The sequence below is a fragment of the Oryzias latipes genome, chromosome 1, assembly GCF_053564925.1.
Source record: "Oryzias latipes strain Hd-rR chromosome 1, Olatipes_Hd-rR_3.1".
In the NCBI taxonomy this organism is placed as follows: domain Eukaryota; kingdom Metazoa; phylum Chordata; class Actinopteri; order Beloniformes; family Adrianichthyidae; genus Oryzias; species Oryzias latipes.
In genome coordinates, this window is record NC_136237.1 from 7,498,131 (window position 1) to 7,519,678 (window position 21,548).

The 21,548-nt window shown below is 36.2% G+C and overlaps 1 protein-coding gene across 2 annotated transcripts in view; it reads left to right on the forward strand.

The window, feature by feature from the left end:
* Nucleotides 1–21,548, forward strand: part of tusc3 (dolichyl-diphosphooligosaccharide--protein glycosyltransferase subunit TUSC3) — a 91,093-nt gene that overhangs the window by 39,820 nt on the left and 29,725 nt on the right. For both annotated transcript variants that reach the window (XM_004066213.4, XM_078949698.1), the window contains 4 exons: nucleotides 5,945–6,062; nucleotides 8,071–8,211; nucleotides 14,376–14,516; nucleotides 14,796–14,885. In XM_004066213.4, the coding sequence (XP_004066261.1) occupies nucleotides 5,945–6,062; nucleotides 8,071–8,211; nucleotides 14,376–14,516; nucleotides 14,796–14,885 (490 nt within the window). The remainder of the gene's footprint in view (nucleotides 1–5,944; nucleotides 6,063–8,070; nucleotides 8,212–14,375; nucleotides 14,517–14,795; nucleotides 14,886–21,548) is intronic.

Genomic DNA, 21,548 nt, shown 5'->3' on the forward strand with positions numbered 1-21,548 from the left:
CTACAATCAGTTCCATCAGTGCTTAGTTGGCGCACATTTGAGAAAAAAAATTATTTCTAAAAAAGGACCTTAAACTCACTGCTTTAATAAATTTGACATCCTTCCTTCAAGTCTGTTGTTAAAAAGCCCCATAAAAAGGATTTGTTATTCACTACTCACAATAAGTTAGAGACATTGTTGTTTAGATGAGTGCTTTCCTATTTGATCTGAATTTTAACGAAATACTTAAAAGTTCCCTTTGATATTACTAATAATGAATGAGAGGAAACGCTGTTCGGCATGTGAGATAAGAAACACGTATGCAGAACAGCCAATCGAACATCCTCTGATACAAAGGTCACGGTTCATACGTGTTCCAGCTAAACAGAGTGCCACGCTGTGCTAGCAGATATTTAGCAGATAGGTTTTTTCCTCCAAATGTTCAGAAAAGTGTGAGCGTTCAGCTTCAGACACTTGACTATGGATGTGGCTGCTAATGTTTCCTATTTTTTCTGGACTGGCCCAAGGTGAGTCACTCAGAAAGAACCTCGAACAAAATGCACACACAAAGTTTGTATTGTCCAAACTGTTGGTATGACAACTACAAACACAAGGGTCCAATTCAGCAAGCTGTTGACAGAAAAAAGACACTTTCTAAATAATTGTCAGATACACTTTAAAATCTGCTTTTCATAATAATTAATTACATAAATTTGATATTTTCAAATTAGGGTAGTGTTGTTTGCAAATTCTTTTAGTTTGGAAACCCTTGTACCCCTCACATGAACGGGCTTGCAGCTGTGGTGAGTGCAGAGGTCCTTAGGAACTGGTCTATCGGTCGCAGGGCTCCAGTCCTGGGTCTGTCACAAACTCTGCCAGTAGTTCTGTGTCTTGATGCTACTCTGCTGATGACACTTTGAGGCTCCAAATACTACTAACCCATAGGTGCACAATGGCCAGATGATCGTCCACTAAGCAGCGTCATGTGTTCATGGCTATTAAGATGATCATCTTGGAATGACTTCCTGGCAAAATCAGTGTTTTAGACCCACAGAATGTTTACAATGATGCCAAATTGAAAATGTTTTTCTTTTGGAATGTTTAGGTTTTGGCCCAGATAAGTAAGACACACAAAAAGAGGTGTCCCCATCACCCCAATACAGTTGCCACCTTCTTTCAAAAATCTGTGAAGAGAAACAAATACTTTGTACACAACATCTGAGTTTTTCACAATATCCTCAATCTTATTGAGAGTAGTCTGCCTGCAAACAGTTTTTTTTTTCCACTCTGAAACATTTGAGCAATCTTCAGGTGACTAACAAGACTCTGAACCTGTTGATACATTGACCTTGATCTAGCCTGACTTTTGACTAATCAGCCTTCCATTTGCTTCATTAGTCACTTGATTAAATAAATTATTCATCACTCATGTCAGTATCACACATCATCAAGCAAGGCAGCACAGATTTAGACCACAATTGTATAAAAATGTACGTTTTTTGGGGGGTGTTTTTTGGCCATTTATTGGTGTACAGCAGGGGTGTCAAACTCATTTTCACTGAGGGCCACATCAGCAGGGTGGTTGTCCTCAAAGGGCCAGATATAACTTATACATGTAACTAAATGAAAATAAATGTAACTACTCCTTAATGTGAAATAACTCATTATTTATTTACTATAACTTTTTAAAGTGACAATTACAGTTGCATAGAAAACATGTTTACTTGTTACTCTAGCATAAACTCTTTTAAATTTGATTCTGACAGGTTTGGTTATATTGGCAGTGTTTAAATCCTAATGTATAGTTGCCCAATCCCATATTTCAAGTCTGATTCCCCCTAGATATGAATAAATGCACACCAATTTTTATTTTTTATTCTAAGAAATTAAAAACCTTTATGCTGTCGCGGGCCACATAAAATGACATGGAGGGCCACATTTGGTCCGCGGGCCTTGAGTTTGAAAAATGTGGTGTACAGTGTCTGTTCACTACATCGCTGGTCACCTTTTACAGTCTTGCTGATTTTTGTCTGTTCAGTTTTGCATGCTTTTCTTTTTTCAACAGCGCACTGTGTTCTACGTATGTGCTGATTGGCTGTTAACCTTGTCAATCAATCTCCTCTTTGCCATGTGTCTTGTACAGAATTTACATAAGTCTTTGATCCCGAGTAGATCTTTTCTGTTCTATAGTAATGTTTTTTTTCCTGCAAAGGTTTCAACCTGTTTTTAAATGTTTAAAAATGTTTTGAAAGTTTGAAATTTTTATTGTCTATCTGAGAAAAGTGCATTAAGTGTGTAGTGAAGGTTTTTACTGCCTTAAAACATCTGTAGTCTTACTTCACAGCTCTCTCGTATCGATGGTTATTTATTTAAGGTAACCTCAGCGATAAACAAGGTAACATTGTAATACTACACAATTCCCAAATCCTAGGTCTGTCATTTAAAAGTTTCAACTGAATCAATAGTTCACACAAAAACAGTTGATTTCAAATGAAGTTCTTTTATTTTACTATTTGTTTTCTGGCTTTGCAAACATCATGTCATTACTTACATCAGCGGCGTCCAAACTTTTCGCAAAAGTGCCAGACTTAATGAGGTGAAAAAGTGTGAGGGTCAAATATTTGGCCAGACATTCTTTGAACTGTTCTAAAAAGATTTTATTGCAAAAAAAAAAAATATTTTATTTCTTCAAATAGAAAACCAAATAATACACGTAATACACGTATTACCAAAATTATTGTCAATTTTCAGACTCTTTAATCCCAGCTAGCTTGTTGTGAATAGCATGACTTATCTGGTAGTCCCTCTTGAGATTGAACTCCTTGGAAACAGCCACAGTCTCATGGCGATTTTATGCGGACACAGTTGTGTCATGTTTCACTAAAAAAAATATGCCAGTTTCCTGAAAGCGGGGGCCCTCAGTAAACTAGAGGGTGACACAAAGTGTTGCGCGACAGTGTTGCCACAGGTTTAAAATGGCTAAAAAAAGAATTGAGCCAACCACACAATTTTGGAAAATGCTGGGAGCCGTTGATTTTTTTTTCCATGAAAGGAGCCTCTGGGCTGGTGAAAATTTGAACGATGACTGTATTTGCCCCATGGGCTGGTTTTTGGACAGGCCTGATTGCATTATTCAAAAAAAGAAAAACAAGAGTTGGCTTGTATTGTTGTGGCATAGTGTACTAAAATGTTTTTATTTTTTAATTTATTTATTTTTAACAGTTAACCCCCTAAGGATAGGTACCTTATATTTGGGTCTCATAACAAAGCTTTGTTTTACTTTTATTCTTCTTTAACAATGTTTTTAAATTAGAAATGAAACAAATAATAAAATATTATTTAAAAACAGTGGCTCTCATACAAGACGTATAACATTGTGGTCAGAATGTGAATTTTAGTGCCGCTGAGAGACCCAAGGTTGGATTGAGCAAAAATCCCATTCGCCGTATGTGGGGTTCTTTTATTTTTATAAAATTACACTTTTGAAACTTCATGAAAACTTTATGCTTTTACAATATTTTTTTCTTGAGCTCAGCTCATCGTTTTTGCATGCTGTAGTGTCTTTTGCTTGTTGCGCTGTAGAAATATTACGGTGGCCCAGAAGGGTCACAACACAACACATTAACTTTACACACAACACATTAACTTAACACGCTACACATTAACTTTGCACACAAAACATTAACTTAACACACAACACATTAACTAACAACACAACACGTTAACTCACAACACAACACGTTAACTCACAACACAACACAATAACTCACAACACAACACATTAACTCACAACACAACACAATAACTCAACACAACATATTAACCTACAACAAAACACATTAACTCACAACACAACACAATAACTCACAACACAACACATTAACTCACAACACAACACATTAACTCACAACACAACACATTAACTCACAACACAACACATTAACTCACAACACAACACAATAACTCACAACACAACACATTAACTCACAACACAACACATTAACTCACAACACAACACATTAACTCACAACACAACACATTAACTCACAACACAACACAATAACTCACAACACATTAACTCACAACACAACACATTAACTCATGGCCCAGAAGGGTCACAACACAACACATTAACTCACCTCACAACACTTTAACTCACAACGGAAGTAAAGCAGCAATTGAAGTGCTTTTATTCTGAAATGTCCACTGGGCTGAGCGGCTAACTACTCAACAGAAGGTAATGTCACAGTAAGCTGTGGAGGGAGCATGTTATTGCTACAAGAGAAGCTAGCAGCAGTGTTGCCAGAAACTTTCTGTTTATTCCTATTCTCCTTACACACACAATATGTACGCACACTCCTCCCTCCCACCCCTCTCTGTCGCTGCACGCGCGTTCCTCTCCTTTCTTCCGCTTCCTCCCCTCACACATGCACGTGCGGTCCCCAACACACGCGCGCGCACGCACACACACACACAATGAATGAAAGCAGGTCGGTCAGCTGAAGAAATATTCAATACTGTCCTCCTTTAATTAGATCAGGAGAAAGAAGAATACACAGCTTTCCTGAGTTTTTCCCCCTACTGGACTGATTTAGCGCCCGATCCGATGATTTTTCAAAATAAAAGATCGTTCAGACCAATAATAAAAGGATTGATAAACACAGACACCGCTCAATGTCGCGATCAGACCATAACTTTAGCTGGTGGCTCCTCCTACACGCAGCCGCAGTGTCAGGGTTTAAAGAACACAATTTCTAAGAGGCGACGCGTTGCACCCCCTAACAACAGGTTAGATGACAGAGCTCTTAAGCGTCTCTGCCTGGTGCGTTTACTGAGCTTCAGTACATAGAAGTTCAACAGCCACACGGCCTAACGTCGTCCGCTATTATATATTCATGAGGGGGGAAAAACGCCGAACCGATCCTAAAACCGCCCAAATTATGAAAACCCGGCCAAAGCCATTTTTACCCGCAAATTTAGAACTAAAACCGCCCAATCTGGCAACACTGCTGCTAGCTGCTCTTGTAGAAAAATCATGCTCCCTCCACAGCTCACTGTGACATTACTTTCTGTTAGGTAGTTAGCCGCTCAGCCCAGTGGACAATTCAAAATAAAAGCACTTCAATTGCTGCTTTACTTCCGTTGTGAGTTAAAGTGTTGTGAGGTAAGTTAATGTGTTGTGTTGTGACCCTTCTGGGCCATGAGTTAATGTGTTGTGTTGTGAGTTAATGTGTTGTGAGTTATTGTGTTGTGTTGTGAGTTGTTGTGTTGTAAGTTATTGTGTTGTGTTGTGAGTTAATGTGTTGTGTTGTGAGTTAATGTGTTGTGTTGTGAGTTATTGTGTTGTGTTGTGAGTTAATGTGTTGTGTTGTGAGTTAATGTGTTGTGTTGTGAGTTAATGTGTTGTGTTGTGAGTTAATGTGTTGTGTTGTGAGTTATTGTGTTGTGTTGTGAGTTAATGTGTTGTGTTGTGAGTTAATGTGTTGTGTTGTGAGTTATTGTGTTGTGTTGTGAGTTAATGTGTTGTGTTGTGAGTTAATGTGTTGTGTTGTGAGTTATTGTGTTGTGTTGTGAGTTAATGTGTTGTGTTGTGAGTTATTGTGTTGTGTTGTGAGTTAATGTGTTGTGTGTTAATGTGTTGTGTGTAAAATTAATCTGTTGTGTGTAAAGTTAATGTGTTGTGTGTTAAGTTAATGTGTTGTGTGTAAAGTTAATGTGTTGTGTGTAAAGTTAATGTGTTGTGTGTAAAGTTAATGTGTTGTGTTGTGACCCTTCTGGGCCACCGTAAAATATCCATTTTCAATTTAACAAAGCACCTTTTCAGACATACACGACATTGCTATAACAGACATATTACATCCTCGAGGTGGTAAATATCAATCAGTGTGTGTCTTATTGAATAGATTTTATTGTAATATGACAGTTTGAGTCCTCTTTTGGATCTGTTATCATCATGTTTTTACAGACAAGCAAATGAGGAGTACCAGGTCCTGGCTAATTCCTGGCGTTACTCGTCTGCATTTTCCAACAAACTGTTCTTCACCGTTGTGGACTACGATGAGGGAGCAGATGTATTTCAACAGGTAAGGGTTTAAAAAGCAATAGATTTCATACATTTCCACTCAAACCCATCATTAAAAGCTATTTACTGAACAATATTCATTACTTTGTTTTGTGTGTGTATTAATCAGCTTGTATTAACAAAGCCCAACTTTTCCCACCTCTTGATACTGGTCTGAATATGTCTAAAAGTTATAAATTTAGTTGATTTCAGTTTGTTTTTCTAGTATTTAAGCTTAAGAACGTTGCATTTACTTGTTTGGTTGAACAGTTGACCTTGTTGAAAGTGTTTGTAAAAAACAGTTTTAATAAATGATGAAATTGATAAAGAATATCATTTTGATAAAGGAAATCATCAAATTCATTTCTAGTTCCCCCCTTTTACCTGTGATCTTTTCGGGTTCATTGCGTCCTGACGTACCCTACTCTCTTTGCCTGGTTACCATTTTTTAATGGTTTTCTCAGATACTGCTGTCTGTTCCTCTTTCATGTACATGAAAGATTTCACAAATCTGACCAGCTAAAGAACCCACACATTATTTTCCACCTAAAAAGGCACTTTACTTTTTCTTTAAATACTGTCTGCTATTTAAAATAAGAATTATGTTTTCATTTTCACAATTGCTATTTTATCATGACTAAAGCTTCTACTAAAGCATACCTATAGTGTGCTTGATGCAGTCCTTACTGGGTAAGTTTATATGTGGTTGAAAAACAATACCAGCTGCTGCCATAAATCACTAAATGTTGGGAGATTTTCTAAGATAAAGTTGTGATTGACCAAAAGATGACTGAGGCAGCCTTGGAATCTGCTGTGCAAATGGAACATATCTCTGTCAGTGACTTCAAGTGAAGGCAGGATTTTCCCAACCTCAGCCTTTCTCAGCATGAACAAAAGTTTAAATGCCTTTTTTCAGCTGACTGCAGCACTGTGGCATGAGACACCTGCAAACTGCTACTGATATATGAGCGGAGTGAGCATTTATAGCTTTGCTCTGTGATTCTGGCTGGCAGGAAGGATATCTCTACTGAAAAGCCTGGCTTACATTCACTTGCTTGTGTCACCTCACTGTTTAAGTCGGTTACAAAACTGTGTGTTTGCAGAAAATAGTTTTTGTCACGTCCACGACTGCAACTTTTCTTTCTGTACGATGATGGAAAACTGTTAGAGTTCAATCTGGCAATACTTGATGGAAGAACAACAATGCCATCGTTGAAATTTACATTCTTAGAGAAGCAATTTTTTGTTTTTACAGACAAAAAATTATTTTTAAAAATGGAAAAATAATCTAAGAATCCACTTTAATTAATTGATTTCTTCTTCTTTTCTGTTTTAACATCACTCCAATGAAAATTGTGTTTTTTGTAGTATTTCCCTCATGATGGAGGACATATATGTAGAAAACAAAGACTGCATTTATGAGTATTTCTTTTTTCATATCGCTGTGAATCAGGAGCAGACAAAAAAATACAGTTGGAAAAAGCTTGAATTTGTTGCATACAAACTACAATCTGCTAGCCACAAGCTCCCATTCTGATGCATCCACTTGCAGACAAATAGATCCATGAACGTCTCTGTCTTCTTCGTGTGAGTTGGTATCTGGTTTTAAACTGTACAGCTGGACAGCTCAGAAATTCTTCGTCCTTCTTCATGTACCACTAATGTTAGCTTGGGGGGTGTGAGGGGCTGTAGCGGGAAAAAGTGTAAACAAAGGATTGATTGGATATGGGCGCAAGCTTAGTCCCCGCCTCCTCAGAAACTATGTCCTAGAAAACGACACAGGTTTTTAAATTTTGGCTAAAAACAGCATAATCATTATTAAAAGACCAACGGGAACACTTTTACAATTGATCAAAAGAGGATTGGAGTGGTACTTTAAAGGCTGAAAAACAAATATCTGAAGACAAGCAAAATAAGTAAAAAAAAATCTATGTGGCAAATCTATCAGTAAATTAGGAAAGTCATATGTCAAGTGACCCCTTTGTTTTGCTCATTTGATTCAGTTGATATCCTTCCTCTCTTCTCCCCAGCTGAACATGAACAGTGCCCCCACCTTCATGCATTTCCCTGCAAAGGGGAAGCCAAAGAGAGCAGACAGTTTTGACCTGCAAAGGATTGGCTTTGCCTCAGAGCAGCTGGCCAAATGGATCGCCGATCGAACAGATGTTCAGGTAGCGCTACACAAACACCTCACACTGACACGTGCTTGCTGGTAAGACAAACATGTTTTAACATATCTGAGAAGCTGTTTTGGAAGCAGGCACCACAGATTATTGTCACGGGTTTGTTTTGACATTTGGTAAACTTTGACTTGGGTTTAGCATGTCAAGCTTTACTAGAAATGTCCATTTTGTAAACGATGTTTTCTTATGTTTCTTTAGAAAAGGTTTTTCAAAAAATCTACAATGTGTCTATGTCATAGAATAAAAATCAGAAGATTTTTTTTCTACAGAGTGAAAGAAGCTGTTTAACATGAGAACAAAAGATTTGGCAAATATGTCATCTTACCAACTGTCCGCAATCCCAACTCTGCTGCTTCCCCCACACATAAGCGTTTAATGTACAAATGTTGCACCATAAATAAAAAACAAAACAAATGTAATACAGTTTAATGCAAAGTATATATAAAAACATAAAACATAAAACAGTCAACATTTAAAGTATTAGGTGCAGCAAATGTTTAAATCAAAAATGCTCTTGAGTATTTCCAGCTTCTCATTGCTGATGGTATTTACATATCTGTCTATTATAAAAAATAATACATAAATAAGATCCAATTAAAGTGTATGGTCTGTTCTATGAAGATGTCCTCCTTCTGAATTCTTCTGTTTTTAAGGTATTAGGATGATTTTTAGGCTCACAAATAGTTTCTGTTGGTCTGCTTTGGCATTTGAAAGATGCTTATGTGGGCCTGGAGCACCACTGAGCCCCTTTTTTGGCTTATCTGGAAGAAAGAAACTCAGTATTTGATATGTATCTAAATCTGTATATAGTTTTCCATCTTGCTGTTCTTTTAGTCATTTGATATTGAGATAAAGTGCCTACATAAGCTATGTTCTTTAAATCCAAACAGATAGGCCCAGTCCTGCTCTTCAGTTAGTCTCAGTATAGTGGTGTAGTCTGTCGGTGTCATTCTCCAGCTGTTATCCCTTAAAGGCAAACTCCACCAAACTTTATTATTATGTGTTAGAATGTATTAAGCTATGAGTCTTTTGTGGCTCCCAATGGAGTTCACAGAGGCATCAAAAAATGCTTGGGGCAGGAGGTAACAAATTGGAAAAAGGAAAAAAAAAAGTTTCAACATAGTAATAGTGTATTATACATTCCTGTTCTTGGAATGCAGTCTTGTCACTGGTTCAGCTAAAATGAGATGGGCGATAAATTTTATTTACGGAAACGCGAATACCTTTTTTGCATACATGTTATATCTGTGGTTTTTGTTTTTTTACACAACAAAGAGCTCCCTGTAGAGCTGATGTTGTGTTTAGCGTGTTAGAGTTAAGTCAGGGGACTTGTTAGTAAGAAATGGCAAGGCAATCAGTTTGAGGTGAATTGTATTTATTCCATAGATCAAACGTATCCAGCCCGCCAGATGGTTCAATCTGGCCCAGTCACGAAGAGTAAAAATTTTAAAGATGTTTAAAAAAGAAAGCACGTTTCTAGTCCATTCCTGAGGCGAGTTATGATTTTTTAAAGACATAACTGAAATGTGCAATTCCGCCATTAGGGGGAGTAAAGGACAAGCAAAACAGGTGAAACAGCATATCTCTGGACGTGCCAAAAGCAAAACCTAACAGCTCTGTGTCTGAGTAAAATGTAGTTTGGTTCTGCACGAGCCTCATTGCTGTTATGTTGCTATGAGAATGATCAGTAGTGACACCCTAATGACCAAAATGTTGTCACAAAGGAAAAAAGGTTGAAGAGGAGTGCTGAGCTTTCCAGGAAAAATGGAAAGAGTTTTATTTGTTCACGGAGCTGAATGCAAAACCTGCATGCTTGGTATGTCATCAACAGGTGCTCGAAGAATGCAACATTTAGCACCACTATGAGACTCATCACAAAGAAAAGTTTCACCATTTGCAGTTAAGAAAAGAGAAGATTTATCAACTATTAGCTGGACTCACAAAATAACCATCTGGATTTACTACAGCTGTGACGTCAGTGATGGAGCAGTGACAGCTACCTTATTGCAAAAAAGTTGGAGCAAACATCCAAACCATTTTCGGATAGTGAACTTATTGAAAAATTCTGAAGGCTGCAGAAGTCTTGTGCCCTAAAAAGCAGTTGACCTTTGCTTGCATAAGTCTGTCAAGGATCACGATTGCAGATACATCTCTGAGGAGACTTGGGTGTCAAATGAAGAAATCCAGTTATTTATTGCATTTTTGGTCACTATTGATGAAAGCAAAGATACAGATATTGCACAACTGTGCATATTTATTAGAGGTGTTGAAGAGACGTCACAGTGGAGTTTCTTGAGTTGATGGACACAACAAGTGATGACATAGTCAGCTCTCTAGTTGGACTCCATGTTGGAGTGAACTGGTCACGTGATGTCAGTCTGCTCACTGATGGCGCTCATTCGGCGCTCATTCGGCAGCAAACCAGGAAAAGACTCTTGGACATTTTCATTGTGTTTTGCACACTTGAATGACAGTAAATGTGTTTCTGCACAGGATCTGAATCCTGATATTGATGGTGAAGTTTCAGGAGAGAAAGGAGGTTAACTCCAAATTCATTATGTTCACAAATGTTTGTAAGTTCAGTTTAGTTTAATTTTTCATTGATTTGCACATTTACATTTTAGCCAGGTGTTTCATTTTTTTCCGTAGCCCCTCTTGAGTTTATTATCAAGATTGCTTCAGTGTCGGATGTAAAATATCCAGTCTGTGAATATTGAATAAACCAATTTTTTTTTAAGTGAAATGCATTTTATTTGAGATCCATTGGCCTCTGTCAACGAATGTGTAATAATAAGTGATTAGGCTACTATGTTGGTTGAGGCATTTTGAGGAGAAAATACTCTTTTTTCTGTTTTTTTTTATTTGTAAGCTTTGTTTTTTTGTTATGTTAATAACTTTGAATGGTACACAAGGGTTGGACAGAGGCCTACATGATTGTTTTTGAATTTGTAACTGTGATTTATGCAACTACATACAAAAAAAATCTTCAAAGCTGCTGTAATTCAATGATTCACAAAATTTGATGAACACAACATTTTTAAAAATAAAGTTCACAATGTAATATTAATATATTGTTAAAATCCTCATACCTGACTCCTTGACTAAAGAGATTGTCTTCAACTTTTATATTTTTTCTGTGGAAATGGTAACACGAATGAAAAAAGGATCACATTTACCACCATGCTGTTGCATTGTTTTAGCTGGGAAAAAAACGGCTGTTGGCACAATCTACTCTGAATAAATGTGGAACTCAATTCAAAAGTTCTGCTTCCACAGTGGTTCTGAAACGCACCACCGCACTCAATATGGATAAAGCAACTCTGAAAGTAATATTGACCCAAACCAAGAAACTCTTACTACTACTACTACAATGATACAACAAAAATACTTTTTAAAGGGACAAAACAGAAACAAATAAAAGAAAAAATCTATATCTGATGTAGTAAGAACTAGAACTGCTTTTGAAAATTCAATCTTTAAAACAATTCTACAATAAGCTCTGTGGAAAAAATTAAAAAACACAAACTTAAGTTTTAAGTTTTTCAAAATAAAATTCCAAAATTTTTCTTTCTATCTGCAAACAGATTAGAATCTTCGGTGTGTCACGTTTTCATTTCAGTATGAAAAAGTTTTTCCAAATTGATAAATCTGTCCACAAATTCTTAAGGCCTGTACACACCGGGACGAATATTCGCCAGCCGTTATTAGCGTTTTTCAACACGTTTTTTGTGTTCACACCCAGGCAATTTTCACTGACGATGAGCCGAGCAAACATGCAATTTCATTACCTGACATTAGATGGCGCTTAATGTAAGACAGAAATACCCCCTGTACACAAGGTGGCGCTGCGCAACTTTACGCTTCTTAAAGTCGCTTTTCACTCAGAAGAAGAGGGCAAGTATTCACGCGCTTGTCAGAATCATACAAAGAAAACCTGAATATTTCAAGCACCAGTAGCTCTAGCTCCAGTTCCAGCGATGAACAATTTATTGTTCTGTTGAATGATGAAAGACGCCGGAAAAGACGTCGATTTTTGGTACATCCCATAGTTATGAGAAGAGAAGAACATGGGGAGTTTTATCGACTGATACAAGAGCTGAAAATGGACCATAAGTGTTTTTGGGGATATTTTAGAATGTCCGTCAGTGAGTGCATCTTCTTCGTCTTATTTCTTCGCGGCAGTGTAGACCAATGAGTTATATCACTAAAGGAGACACGCCCGTTTTAGAAGCCTGGCCGACGGTGGCGGAGCGCTACGCCATCTTGGTGAGGTCGACGACGCCCACATGGCAATGATTTCTATTCCTTTTAGAGGTGTCTAAGTAGCTTTTATATACTATATATATTTTTACAGTTATATATATATTTATACATATATGAAAATACATTATATTTATATATATAATATATATATAGATACATCATTTGTTGTTGTTAAAGAAGAGAAACAGTCAGCCTTAAAAGCTCAAACTTTAATGAAAATGCATTGTTGCAGGGTTCTTACAAATAAAAAAATTATTACAAAGAATTTTTAAAAATAATTTCTAAACATTTAGAAGTTCTAGACCTCTTTGACATGTAATTTAAATTATTTAGAAAAGCCCAACAATAAGTCAATAATATACAAATAATAATAAATCAATAGTGAATTAATACAAACAATAAATAATAACAATAAATAAACAATAAGTCAATAAATAATAATAAAAACAAGTCTATTAATAATAATAATAATAATAATCATAGTAATAATAATATTTAATCAATAGTAAGTCAATGCAAACAATAAATAATTACAATACATAAATAATAAGTAAATAAACAATAAAAAATAAGTCTATTAATAATAATAATAATAATAATAATAATAATAATAATAAAATATTCAAAAAAAGTACAAAAGTAAACAATAGATTTATCCTAAAAAAAAACAACAACAACAACAAATAAAAACAATAGATTTATACTGATTCATGTGAGTGATCAATTTGTGTAACACAGATGTTATGGTGTCGGGTTTCAAGCAAACAGTCTGGCCTCTTATCAAAATGTGTTTCCACAAAATGTTCTGAACATAGCCAGACTGTATTACTAGTTGGTACCACAGTGATCCATCTGGGTTAGCTCTTTTTATTGCTAAGATCCACTTTTTCCTTAAGTCTGAATCCTTTGGAAACCTGCAAGAAAAGTTCAGTCACTGAGTCAGAAATGTATAAATCTATATTACTATAATAGCCTAGTATGCTGTATACAGGTTTAGCAAAATAAAATGTACATTTCTGTTGACAGCAAATTATCCGTACATCATGCAGCATGTTGATAATAGCCCTGCAGCATCATGCATGTCAACATGTGTACGATTAATGAAGCCCCTGCAGCATAAAAAGAAAAAAATTATAGTACTTACCTTTGAAATGATATACCTTCCTCCTTCATGGACTCATTTCTCTGATTTTGGCAGTTGAAACCCAAACAATGAACTGGTATTATGCAAAAAATGTGTTCACATGCATTCACTGCAGCAGTAAGTTGACCTCACCAAGATGGCGGTGCTCTCCTCCCATGAGGAATCACGTGATGTCTCCTCTAGTGATATAACTCATTGGTGTAGACACTACTTGGCGGATATCTTCTTCGCCTGACGTATGTGTGCTCAGCAAGACAGTTTTGTGTTTGAGCGCCCCCAAGTTGTGTTTTACTGTAACTTCAGAAGCTCCAGACACGTGTGCAAAAGCACCATTCTCATTGGTCGTATAGTTTTTGACGGGGCGCGTCAAACCAAAAAGACGAACCCGAGCCGTTTTTAAAAAAATGACGCTTTTACGCGTGGCGTTTTTCACGTCGGTGTGCACACTCACATTGGTGCCCTTTGTTTAGTCACGAAGCGTTAAACGTCGGCAAATATCGCGCGCGAAATTCGTCCCGGTGTGTACGGGCCTTTAGACCGAATATGTTGTCCTGACTTTCCAACCATGTTTTGGTGCCTTTTTCTCAACTGTGTTCATTAAAGTATGCAAGTGCTAATTTTATTTAAGTCAGCTTATAACTGTTCCATCTGTCTCAATGAAAACTATGCATTTTAAATCACATTTAAGTGTATATTAATGTAAATTTGTGGTCAGCTTAAGAACCTCTTCATCATTCCCTCTCAGATCCGTGTCTTTCGTCCTCCTAATTACTCTGGAACTATCGCTCTGGCTCTCCTGGTGTCACTGGTTGGAGGTCTGCTGTATCTGAGAAGAAATAACCTGGAATTTATCTACAACAAGACTGGATGGGCCATGGCTGCATTGGTACTGCTTTGCTTGATACTCATGTGCACGTTTGTGCAATTTGCCATACTCTTTTCGTAATTAACCTTTTAATTTGCCAGAGTATAGTATTTGGCAGACCAGAAAATGAGGCCTGATGTTAAGATGTAATTGTTATTAAACCCTTTTTGAAATATGTGTTTCAAATTAATCGATAAATGATGGTAACTGATGAATTAAATCTGAAATCTTACTTTTATGACATGTCAGCATTTCTAATGTCTATTCTTGTGTCTGTTACTGTTTATTTTTCTGTTTCAGTGTGTTGTTTTCGCAATGACATCTGGCCAGATGTGGAATCACATCAGAGGTCCTCCATACGCCCACAAAAACCCACAGAATGGACAAGTGGTACTAATTTCTCTCTTTTTCTCTTTGTTCGAATTATTCCTCTGTTTAAATGTTTTTCCTCTAATGTCATTGCCTCCCCTTCTCTTTCTGACAAGTGCTTCCAAATTTCAATACCCTTTTTGTGTGTCATTACCTACATTCTTTATCACTTTTTGAAAGCTGGAGGTGTTTTTAGTAATGTTTTATTGGTGAAAGGGAACTGTGCAGCAAGTAAAGTGGCATTTGTTCCACTGTAGTACATGTTTCACCCCCGAGGAAAATCCACCCTTCAATTATCACGTGGTACTATGTCAAAGCTACTTGTGTTGTCTGGGGCACCTATGAGCAGGAATTGTTTTTTTAAGTCACCATGGAAACATCTGAAATCTTTACCTGTTACACATCTTATAGGCCACACGTTGTTCTTTAATGTTGACTGCGTGCATCTTTTTCTTTGTCTTCATTTGTCTCTGAGGAAACGCCCACACAAAAATAGTTTTGCTGGTCATCGCTTCAGTTTGTTCAACCATGTATGAAATTAAAGAAAAACCTGCAGATAAGTGAAAAATGAGCGAGAGACGATAATGAGACTACGCACAAAGTAATGGATGAAGAAGCGACGGGAAAAACAAGGCGCATTAGAAAAATGGGGCTTTACAGGTTGTATGTACACGTATCTTCACGCTGTTGGTGACGCATGAGGGCACATTCAGAAACCAGCAGCGAAGGCATTGTGGGTAATCATTGTTGGAGATCTTTTTTTTTTTTTGTAGAGACTAAAAGATGGTTTTTCCTGTCAGCCAGCAGTCACAACAACAAACAGATGTGTGCACATACTCCTCACTTACACTTACACTAAGATAGAGACATAAATGAATGTCTCTGTCATCCCTTTCAGCCTTCATTCTGGATTATCCATTTCATTTTGTATGGAAGATGCTCAGTTTATCAGGCTCTATTAACTCCACATCTTTCATTCAGCTGTATCAGCCCTGTATAGCCCTTCACTGTTGCATCATCCATTTCCTTGTCTTTGCTTCAATATTTTTCCACAGAAAAAAAATCTAATGCCACATAAAAGCATCTAAAACATGGATTCATGCCAGAGTGATGCATAGAAAAATTATTGTGGGGATTTGGGGGAATTATGCAATTCAGTATTTGCGTGTCATGCCGATGTAACTGGATATGCAGATGCAATATTCTACATATAAAATAATGTGTACAATCTTGTACAGAATGTTCCATCATAGGTCACGTCACTTGGTCCCTCTTGTGTGTCACTTTAAAGAAATGATGCATTGTGTTCCGGCTGCCACTTTCTGCCTTTGCCTTAAACCGGGGGGAAAAAAGAGATGACATCTGGGCTCCACTCTGTAAAGTGAATTCATTAATTTTAGGAGCAGCAGACATCTTTTTTCAAATGATGAGGTGAGTAGGTAGAATAAGAATTAAACCAAATTAGACTTTGTGTAGCAAATCTGACTACAAGAGAAGACACATTCTAGGAAAAAGCTAAGAGTAACCTATTACTTGCTAATATTGTTGTTTCATTTCTCTATTGTACAAAAAAAAAAGATTAATTACACAATCTATATTTTTTGCTACAACAATAACTAGTTTCAAAGCAAATCAATATCCCAATAGACCTGTGGTAAGACCCTATCCTGAGAAAGCCTCTGCTGTAAAGGCAGTAGTATAGTTAGTTAGTTGGAGAGTTGGATATGCCGATTTCCTCTAAAATATCTGTGCATCTAAAGCTCTTACTTAAAGAATAACAATGATCGTTGTAAAGTCTCATGTATTACTATCGTTTTACTCATCAGATTTTATGACAGCTTATGACTCTTTCCATCAGCTAACAGACTTTGGTGAGTAAAATCATTTCTCCAGTCTGTTTTTCTGCTCTAAATATGAACTGTGGGGGTAATGACTCTATATCTCTATATGGTTCTACTTGCAAACTAACTATACACGTTTTTTTTTTTTTTTTTAAGAATATCGTAGTAAAAACTCTTGCAATAAGATTAAGTTAAAAAAGGGCTAGGCAGTGATCATTGTCCTGGCTAACACATGGAAACAAATGCACTACATCACAGCATCATTGGCTGCACTCAGTTTATCCCTCAGACAAAATTTATAAACGTGAACTGAAATGTCCTTCTCTGCAACACATGCTATTTATCTGGAGCGTTGTATGCATGAAGGCTGAGTAAACTGATAAAGAAAGCAAATTTTGTTCTTGGTTCTGCGCTGGAGCCTCAGGAACCAATTGTTCAAAAAATAATTAAGATAAAAACAGTTATGGAAGAACCCTGGGCGTCCTCCTAACAATACAGCTTCTCCTAGATTTTCTTTAGATCCGCTGTATAACCCACTGCTACAGGAAATCACTCCTGCCAACAGCCATAACCACCTACGACCACTGTGAAATCTCAGAAAATGAGTTACTTCAACTTTTAATTTTCCCTCCGGGTATAATAAGGTGTTGAAATGAGTTGTCATGACGCACCTTTTAGATTCCAGTGACGAGCCGTTATGCCATTGATTCCATATTAATAATGTACAGCAGGACATAAGCATTAAAAATAGTTGTTTTGGACTTGATATCAAATCTTTAATCTAAAGGCCAACTGCAATATGATGTTGCAGAGATAAATTATCACAAAAATTGTGAAATTCAGCTCTAAATGTTCTCTATTTTTTACATCAAACCTTTTATCAACAAGCCTTTGGATACTTATATTTGTTTGTTTACTTCCTTCCTAAACTTATTGTCCTTTTTCACCTTCTTTTACCCTGAACTTTGCCTAGAATATCTAAGATTGATTGCTTTGCTGGACTTGCGAGAAAGCTACATCAGAGGTCCCCTGCCTTGCGCTCTCAGTTATGCAATGTTAAATAAGCTTTGGTGCGATCAATAACTTTTAAAAGATCCCTATATCTTCTTTTATTCTTTTCAGGTCTTTATTACTTCCCTTCCCCTTTTCTCCTAATCTATTCTTCACCTTGGACACTCTAATTCCCTTAAAATGATGAGCGAGTGAAGCCAAGTAGACAATTTGAAGAGGATTTGTCAATTGACAAATAACACAGTTGTGAACCCAAGAAAATGTTGCTCACTTTCACTTTGACAGTCACAGAATGGAACCAACATACTGCTGTGCTTTAACAGACCTGTACGCATTATTTGACTGAGTCAGACTTCAAACCTACCCAAACGCACCCGTTTTCACATGCATTAGGAAAAAAAACTCAAGAAAGTTTGACTTTGGGAAGAAAAGAATATCATGCCTAAAGTGTTACAGTTTGTAATCATCCAATTCTGAGGACAGTTTTTATATTTTTATTTTCCCATCCCTTATTTTTACATGGTTGTTTCTTGAATTATTTCCAGATAGCAGTTAAATTGATGGTTTTACTTCTGTTAATATGCATTATAGCTCAATGTTGTTTTGGGTTCTATTTTATATCTAATCTGTTTTATTTATTAGTTTTATAAACAGATAAGGTATACTGCTTGTTTACCAACAGATATACATTTATCACACTCGAAAAGGAAAATAATAAGTGACTATAAAGCAGCATGTGTCAGTCTTGGTGCTATAGAGAAAAAATGTTCACGAGTCCCTGAAGAAGGCCATTTATTTCTGCTAAGGCTCAGGATTCAGTGAGCCTCTTTATAAATCAACGTTTGCCTCCTGCCCAAATATTCCCAGCTTTACTTAGACATGTTTTGTATATATTAATGTATTTTGGACTTAATTTTTTTCTCATTAAATACATTTGGATTGGTCAGAAAAAAAAATCTTTCACTCAACTGTCACAACTATGTTTTTATTTTGATTGTATTGATACTGTCTTTGCCTAAGAAAACTCCTACTTTTCTCTTGATTTAATTTTCTCCTCAAGGCTTTTTTACAACACCACATAGTCCCAGCAAACCTGTTCTGTCCTATCCTTGTACGTAGTTACAATGAAGTATGTTTTTCTACTCCATTTATCTTCTGCTCATTATTTGCTCTTTATCCTCGCTGTTCTTTCTGCTTTGTTGGTTTTCTGTTTTTTCCCTTTTCCTGTTTGAATGCTTCCTGACCTTTACCAACCAAAACACATCAAACACAGATTCAGACACACAATGTACAAACAGTTTCATGATATGGGATTGTGAAGGGATGGGTATGGCTCCTTTAAAAGGTTATCTGTCTTGTCATTTATTAATGCCTGACTCTATAGTGGCTGTTTTTTTTAAGAGAGACAATAGGCAAACAAAGAGAACAAGAGCAAATTACTGTGTATTACACAAACTCTCCAGGTTATATAAGTTTTAGCTGATGGTTCCAAACCAGGCAGCTGCTTTACATGACATTTATGGGTTTTGTTGTTTTTTTTTCCATTAATGTTTTCACCAAAAAGTATTCCTCAAAAGTAGCTATGCAACATTTTATGGAAATCACTCACCGCCTCTTGTCATGGCATGCTCTCAAGCCTTGTGAGATGAAATTGACCTTTTCCTGCAAATACCCATTATACAAATGCATTGAGGCAGATGCCTAATTTGTGTCAAACTCTGACAAATACACTTTTCTTGTGCAGTTCCCATATAAGCAGTGCTTAATGTCAGTGTATTCAAATAGTGGCATAAATGCAGACATTCACAGCGTGCAGGTTATGTTTATTAAAAAATAAATAAATAATTGATTACCGGTACATGTTTCTTCAAGAGAATGCTACAACGTTACAGAAAACTTTCCAAGTATATTCTATATTACAATTATTCAGTAGTTTGTTTTTGTTTATTCTTTATTGTCCATATCGACCATTTTCATCATTTTTTTAACCAACTTAGCAGCTAACCTTTAGAAAAAATCTCACGTAGAACTAAACCTGCATTTGAAAGGGATATCTCCATTGGTTCAGATGTATTTGAATGCAGGGCAACATTTAAAATCTTTTATCCAAATGAATAAAACAATTTCCCGTGATCAAATTTTAACAATTCAAAACTCATTGACTTTAAATTTGTATTTGAAAAGTAGTTTGCTAAAAAAAAACAGAGCATATTGTTTGCTTGGGTATCTAAACCACAATCAGACAGGTATTGTCTGAACTACATGTTAACACTTAACAATATTTCAATATTCAACAAATAGTACTAACTAGTGTTTGTCTTTGAAAATACCAACATTAACGCATTAATGATCATATTTCAAGCACTATCTGTGACAAGTATGCTAACTTTATGTAAGATATATTATTAAAGTCCAATCTCAATAATTTTTTTTGATCTATTGTAACAGCATTCCCAGCTGTCTTTTAATAAGGATTATGCCGTTTTTAGCCACAAAAAAAAAACCCTGTTGTTTTTAAGGACATATAGTTTCTGCTGACTCTAGCACCTTAGCACAATTGTAACACGTGGCCTTTCTCCATACCACCTCTATCTGTTGCTTTCTATTTATGTTCTGGTTAGCTTTTCACACACCAAAAGTAAAATCCTAAATTATCAAGATGCCTTTGGTTTAGGAGGTAAAGACTGAAAATAAATAAAAAACATATAAAAGTATATAAACATTATTATCATTAATTGAATTTTTTTATGTATTACTGCATTATAAACCTGTGATAAAGGCATTATGATGTACATTTCTATATTTTATCTCTACTCTTTATCACTAAATTTTCCAGGATCAAATTTTGGGAAAGACTGAACAAGTTCTTTTAATGAAAAGTTCATTAAAAGTTCAACCCTTTTTTTTAATCTCTCGCTTTTGATGAACATATTCACCCCAATGACATTTTACTTTTTTCCCTTATCTGCACATGATCAATATTTTTTGTGACATAGTCCCAACGTCATCATAAATCACTTAAAGCCTTCTAAAAAAAACATAAATCCTTTTAGGGAGATTATTTACCTGAGGGAAAACATTTTTAACGGCATAAATTTGTAATCGCCTTTGCTTTGCCCTTAGGCTGACATTGTACAAACAAGAATGATAAAAGACGCATTATATTAAATATTCGTTCAACTCCAACGATCCCTCAACTTAGTGTGCTGCTTAAATATATAAACCAAGTCTGCGTTTGACCCTGAATCGTCTATAGCTGCTTTGGTATGAATCAATAAAGCAATTTGTTTTATTATATAAGCAAAATTTGCCAATTCTCTCCAATGTTACGTGAAAAACATTTAACAGCAAACACAAATATCTTTGTCTTCGGCTGTATGGAAATTGGGAGTGTGTGTGTTTTTTTTCAACCCCTTTGTGAGATACTTAATTGAACATATTACTTTTCATCACTGACATTTCAAAGACTGCACAGACTTATACATCGATAAATCAGCTGATTTATGTTGGTATATGTAGTATTTGATAAAGAGAGAAGCGAGTCTTACACTGTGCCTGTTGCATTAGTTCAACAATTCATCTTGTTGTTGGCCCTTTAAGAAGTCGCTGCTTTTCCTGATTCTGTACGGCTTTGTAATGAATGCAGTCACACTGGATCTGAGTGGACAAATTCTTTGTGAACCAACCATATTTGCATAGGGCTTTTTAGTAAATGCGTGCCTATGTAGATGTATGGAGAAAATGCACACACCCAGCTCCCCACACTAATGAATGAAACCCCTGCATTCTAATCCATCAGATTAATTGGAAGTGCTCAGCCTTGGATTGAGGA